Source organism: Nannobrachium achirus, assembly GCF_963921795.1.
Source record: "Nannobrachium achirus genome assembly, chromosome: 10".
NCBI classification, from domain to species: Eukaryota; Metazoa; Chordata; class Actinopteri; order Myctophiformes; family Myctophidae; genus Nannobrachium; species Nannobrachium achirus.
In genome coordinates, this window is record NC_137819.1 from 41474893 (window position 1) to 41479892 (window position 5000).

Sequence of the window (5000 nt, forward strand, 5' to 3'; positions counted from 1 at the left end):
CCCTTATCCCTAAACTCTTTAGCATATAAAAAAAATAAAAAATAAATGTGGTCGCTCCCTCTAGTGTTGTGGCTGTGGGTGTCAATCACTTTGGATAAGTAGTTAGAAGTTAGTATAGAGGGCACTGCCACTTTGACTTTAATGATGGCTTACAAGAAAAAAGCATCCAAGTCCCGAAGCTGCCAATCCATGAATCCTTTCCTCTCCTCTCCTCTCCTCTCCTCTCCTCTCCTCTCCTCTCCTCTCCTCTCCTCTCCTCTCCTCTCCTCTCCTCTCCTCTCCTCTCCTCTCCTCAGCTTAGGACAGTGGGTGTGGCTCTGTCCCATCGTATGACAGAGTACTCGTCAGACCTGCGTCTGGGTTTCGGCTCCTTCGTGGACAAACCCGTCTCGCCCTACATCAACGTTCACCCCTCCAAGCTCAGCAACCCCTGCAGGTAACTCACACCCGCATGGCATGGCATGGCATGGCATTATCGGTCTTCCCACACCCACAGCCATCACACATTTAGCAATACACAATAACAAATGACACTGATCATCCCTTACATCGTCACTTCGAACTCATGCCACCTGGACGAAGAACTTTGAGTTTTGTCCCTTCAGCCATTGCAGCATTACGCCAGGGTTCTACTGCAACCATCGAGCGTCAGCGTCAACGCAGGGAACGTTCCCTGAAGGGAAGGGTGCTCCATTGCCGACGTTGCGCTGCATTCGGTGCTGGTGTCGGACGCCCAATTCGCCCCGGTTCATTTATTGACACAGCTGATAGGATGGTTTTTTGTGTATTTTTGGAGACTTCGTGAATTGTCTTGGTGCTATGTTGTTCTGTTTTTGGGTTGGAACAGACTTTGAAGATGAATTATCCCTGAGGGGACAATAAAGAGAATTATTATTACTAGCCCTTACCCGTTCAAAGATATGAACTCCAAAATGATGTGCAGTGTGTGGGTTATGGGATGTGCACTGGCCGCCCACCCGCCTGCACACACACCCGCCTGCCTGCACACACACACACACACACACACACACACACACACACACACACACACACACACACAGAGCTGGTTAAACATTTTGCCTCAAGCTAGATGCAGAATAGATGTGCCTCATGCTAGATGCAGAATAGATAGTAGATACACCATAAAAATGCTAATATACAGCATACAATTTGTGAAAGTGACAAACGGGCTTCACAGTTATGTCAGGTGTGTTCATATGCTAATGGTGATGCGATTTCAGGTGCAGTGTGTGGGTTATGGGATGTGCACTGTGCACACAGTATATGAGGGATGGAAAGTAACTTTAACTGGTGCTTGCATGCTAATATGTAGGAGCATCAATGTAAGAAATACCCGTTCCATTTAACGGCTACAGAGATACTGTGTACCGATCTGCATGATTTTTGGACAACATCTGTAACAGGGCCAGAACCCCCACCCCCCCCCCCGTCCCCCCCCGCCCGCCCGCCCGCCTGCCTGCACACCCCCCCCCCCCCCCCCGTGTGTGTGTGTGTGTGTGTGGGGGTTTGTGTGTGATTGTGCATGGCCTGAACAGCGCCCCTCCCTTAACATGTGTGGTCACAAAAGGTACTGTAGGCTAAATAGATATAGATACACCATAAAAATGCTAATATACAGCATACGATTTGTGAAAGTGACAAACGGGCTTCACAGTTATGTCAGGTGTGTTCATATGCTGATGGTGATGCGATTTCAGATCAATTGCTCCAGCCACCGAGGAGAAACGCTGTGACAGACAGACATACAGACACTCACTCACTCACTCAGACATTCGCAAAATTATAGTATAGATTATGACATGACATGACATTTGATGAGATGAGATCATATGAGATGATATATGACATGAAATTAGATTACATGACATTAGAAGATAAAATGAAATGAGAAGATGTGATGTGATGTGATGTGATGTGATGTGATGTGATGTGATGTGATGTGATGTGATGTGACGTTAAGTGACGTGATTTGCGGTTGAGACAGGGTTGAGACAGGGTTGTGACAGGGTTGTGACAGGGTCATAACCAGGCAAAGAACCTTGATTTGAGGAATAGCCTATTTGTGTTGCATTTAATATGAATATTTTTTCCAAGTGTGAAAGTAGCTGAGAACTGCTCTGCTCTACATAATGTAAACAGCAAAAAAACATTTTTGTCGTACTTGGCTCTCTGCCAGAAGAGATAAGCGAAGGCAGCTATTCAAGTGTTTCATAGACCATCTGGAGGAAAACGAAGCTGCTTTAGATCCTCCATCCTTTTCTGCCTTTATTGGATAGTACAGTTGAGAATGACAAGAAACAGGGAGAGGGAGATGTGGAGTGACACTCAGCAAAGGTCCTCAGGCTCAGTTAATCAAACCCGCAACTCACCTTAAAGCCTATATCTTTGCTGTCGAGCATAAACCTCTTATCTCCATATTTTAAGAGTTAGCTTTTTTTTTACTTTAAAGCCCTACTTGATCATACTACAGCATCACACAAAAGTAGCAGATTTACAAGCTCAAAATGCAGAGCGAAGCAACGCATTTGGAGCTTGTAGATCTGCTACTTTTGCGGAAAAGTAACAGTTTTGGACATATGAGGTTTCCACCCAACAGAGATGATACGTGGTATGCGCTTTGACCACTTTTGGCCATTGGCGCCACAGCTTTTCAATTTTTTTTACTCAATGTCTGGCCCTTGCACATTTTTCCTTCGCCGTCTGAAGAAATCTGTTGAATTGCTATGCTGAGATCCTGTAAGATGTTCTGAAATAAGCACATTCATTGCACACCGATTCTGAGTCACTCAGATCAAAGCACATCGTTGTTTTTGAGTGGTTGAGGGGGGACTTCCGCTGAGTCACCTCGAGATAACTGGCTCCGACTCGTCCACGAGTCATGGGGGGACATTGTTAAGTTGTTGAGTTTGCAAAAAAGGATGCGGAAGCTGAAAGCTCTTCGGAGCTGGCCGGGTGTATGGAGAACCGGAAAGATTGGAGACTCCGATGGAAGCTCGTCTGAGGACGACCGAGAGAGAAATGGCTCTGTTTGTTTCAAAGTAGAAAGCTCCCAATTTCCAATGATTTTATCAAACTAACAGAAGGCAACAGAACACAATACTTAATATGCAAGTCAATGGTGTAATATGCAGTGCATGGATGAGTGTAACATACACAATAGTGTGTGTGAAAAGCATAGATAACCCAAACGAAAGCTGCATAATAGTGAAGCAACTTAGATCCTATAAAGCTATCTGGCATCTAAGTTGCAATCTATGGTTGCAATACCTTGATGGCCAATTCAATTCAATATCTGATAGAGGACGACCCAAGGCTTTCCATACAGCTGCAATCTTGTTGAGTTTAATGTTGTTTAATACGATCAGATAGGACTTCTCGGTTTCAACGAATGGGCTGTCAGGGGCTGGTATTGCAACTTAGATGCCAGATAGCATTATACAGTAGCATCTAAGTTGCTTGTGGTTACGTGAGAGAGATATATAGAGAGAGAGTGTGTGTGTGTGAGACCTCTTATACAGAGGGAAATCCAGGTGGGCCAGATCTCCACTGATGAATCACTCCGCCTGCCAAAACCACTCTGGGACACTAGACACCGGATTAGTAAAGACAACCCCAGGGTTGTGCTGTCACAGATCTGTGGGTCCCTTTGCTCATAACTTTGTTATGCTTAACATACCCAATGAAAACATCCAGTCTACAAGCTTATAAGGCGTCTGGCTTGTTGAAGCGATGCGTGGAAATCAGGCATTAGATTCTCTCTCTGTCTGTCCTCTCCTCCCCTCCCTGCTGTGTGGATTAATGATCTCAGACTGATTTCAGTCATTTGTATTCCATAGAAGCCAGCAGTGTGTCTTCTGTGGAAGCATGTTGCGCAGTAGCCTATCTAATCTCTCTATAATGTGACCCCGACAGTTTTTACTCTGAAGATTAGAGCATTTGATGTGGTCAAACCAGCAATATGTTGCAGAAGCATCTTCCATCAAATCGTAATAGTCTCAGATATTTCAGCCTCAATCTGTGATTCCTACACCTGGTTGGCAGTATGTAGAACAGCAGGAAAGGTGTTATTAAAACATCATCATTTAACATATTGTGTTAATTATTTAAGAATCAGCGCTAGTATTGGGGGGGGGATCCTATCATAATGTTTCACAAATCTCACATTAGGATTTGTCTTGGTCATACATATTTTTTATTTATTTTGTCTGTCTGTCTCTCTCCTCCCCCCTCCATGTCTCTCTCTCTCCTCCCCCCTCCCTGTCTCTCTGCAGTGACTATGAGATCCGCTGTCGTCCGGCCCACGGCTTCCATCACGTCCTCAGCCTGACGGACAACGTCACAGAGTTCACGCGGGTCGTCAAGCGCCAGCGCATCTCCGGGAACATGGACACACCTGAGGGAGGGCTGGACGCCATGCTGCAGGCCGCCGTCTGCCAGGTGTGTGTGTGTGCGTGTGTGCGTGTGCGTGTGTGCGTGCGTGCGTGCGTGCGTGCGTGGAGAAGACATGCCTTCTCCGGTATACTTCCCGTATCTGTGTGATGAAGGTGGCCGCCTTTTTAGGAGACCAGAATTATGGAAGTGTGAACGTGAACACAGCTTCTAAAACATTGTTTACCTCAGTGGTTCTCAAACTTTTTGGGCTTCAGTACCCCCTTTTCCTGATTGCTGAAAACAAGTACCCCCTTTAATCGACAACAACATTTTGATTAGAAAATACTGACTACAAAAGTCCAGTTTTATGTAAATATGTTGAAAATAAAAGTAGCCTATTGTTTTCTATTCAGTAACAGTTGTGCTAGTCCAAATTTGCATGTTCACATACATGTGCCCATGGTAACTGAACTAAATATTGGATCGCCACTAGCCATACAATTTTCATCAACATTTTGACTCTGAATTTTCTTTTTTAAGAGAGACAAATCATGGGGAAAACCAACTTCATTTTCTCTGTCCCAGTAACACACTCTACCGAGAGCACC

The 5000-nt window shown here is 45.1% G+C and overlaps 1 protein-coding gene across 1 annotated transcript in view; it reads left to right on the top strand.

The window, feature by feature from the left end:
* Positions 1–5000, top strand: part of itgb8 (integrin, beta 8) — a gene marked incomplete at both ends in the record, with an annotated part of 45012 nt that overhangs the window by 12221 nt on the left and 27791 nt on the right. Inside the window, 2 exons of the mRNA XM_080735487.1 lie at positions 297–436; positions 4293–4458. Of these exons, the coding sequence (XP_080591613.1) occupies positions 297–436; positions 4293–4458 (306 nt within the window). The remainder of the gene's footprint in view (positions 1–296; positions 437–4292; positions 4459–5000) is intronic.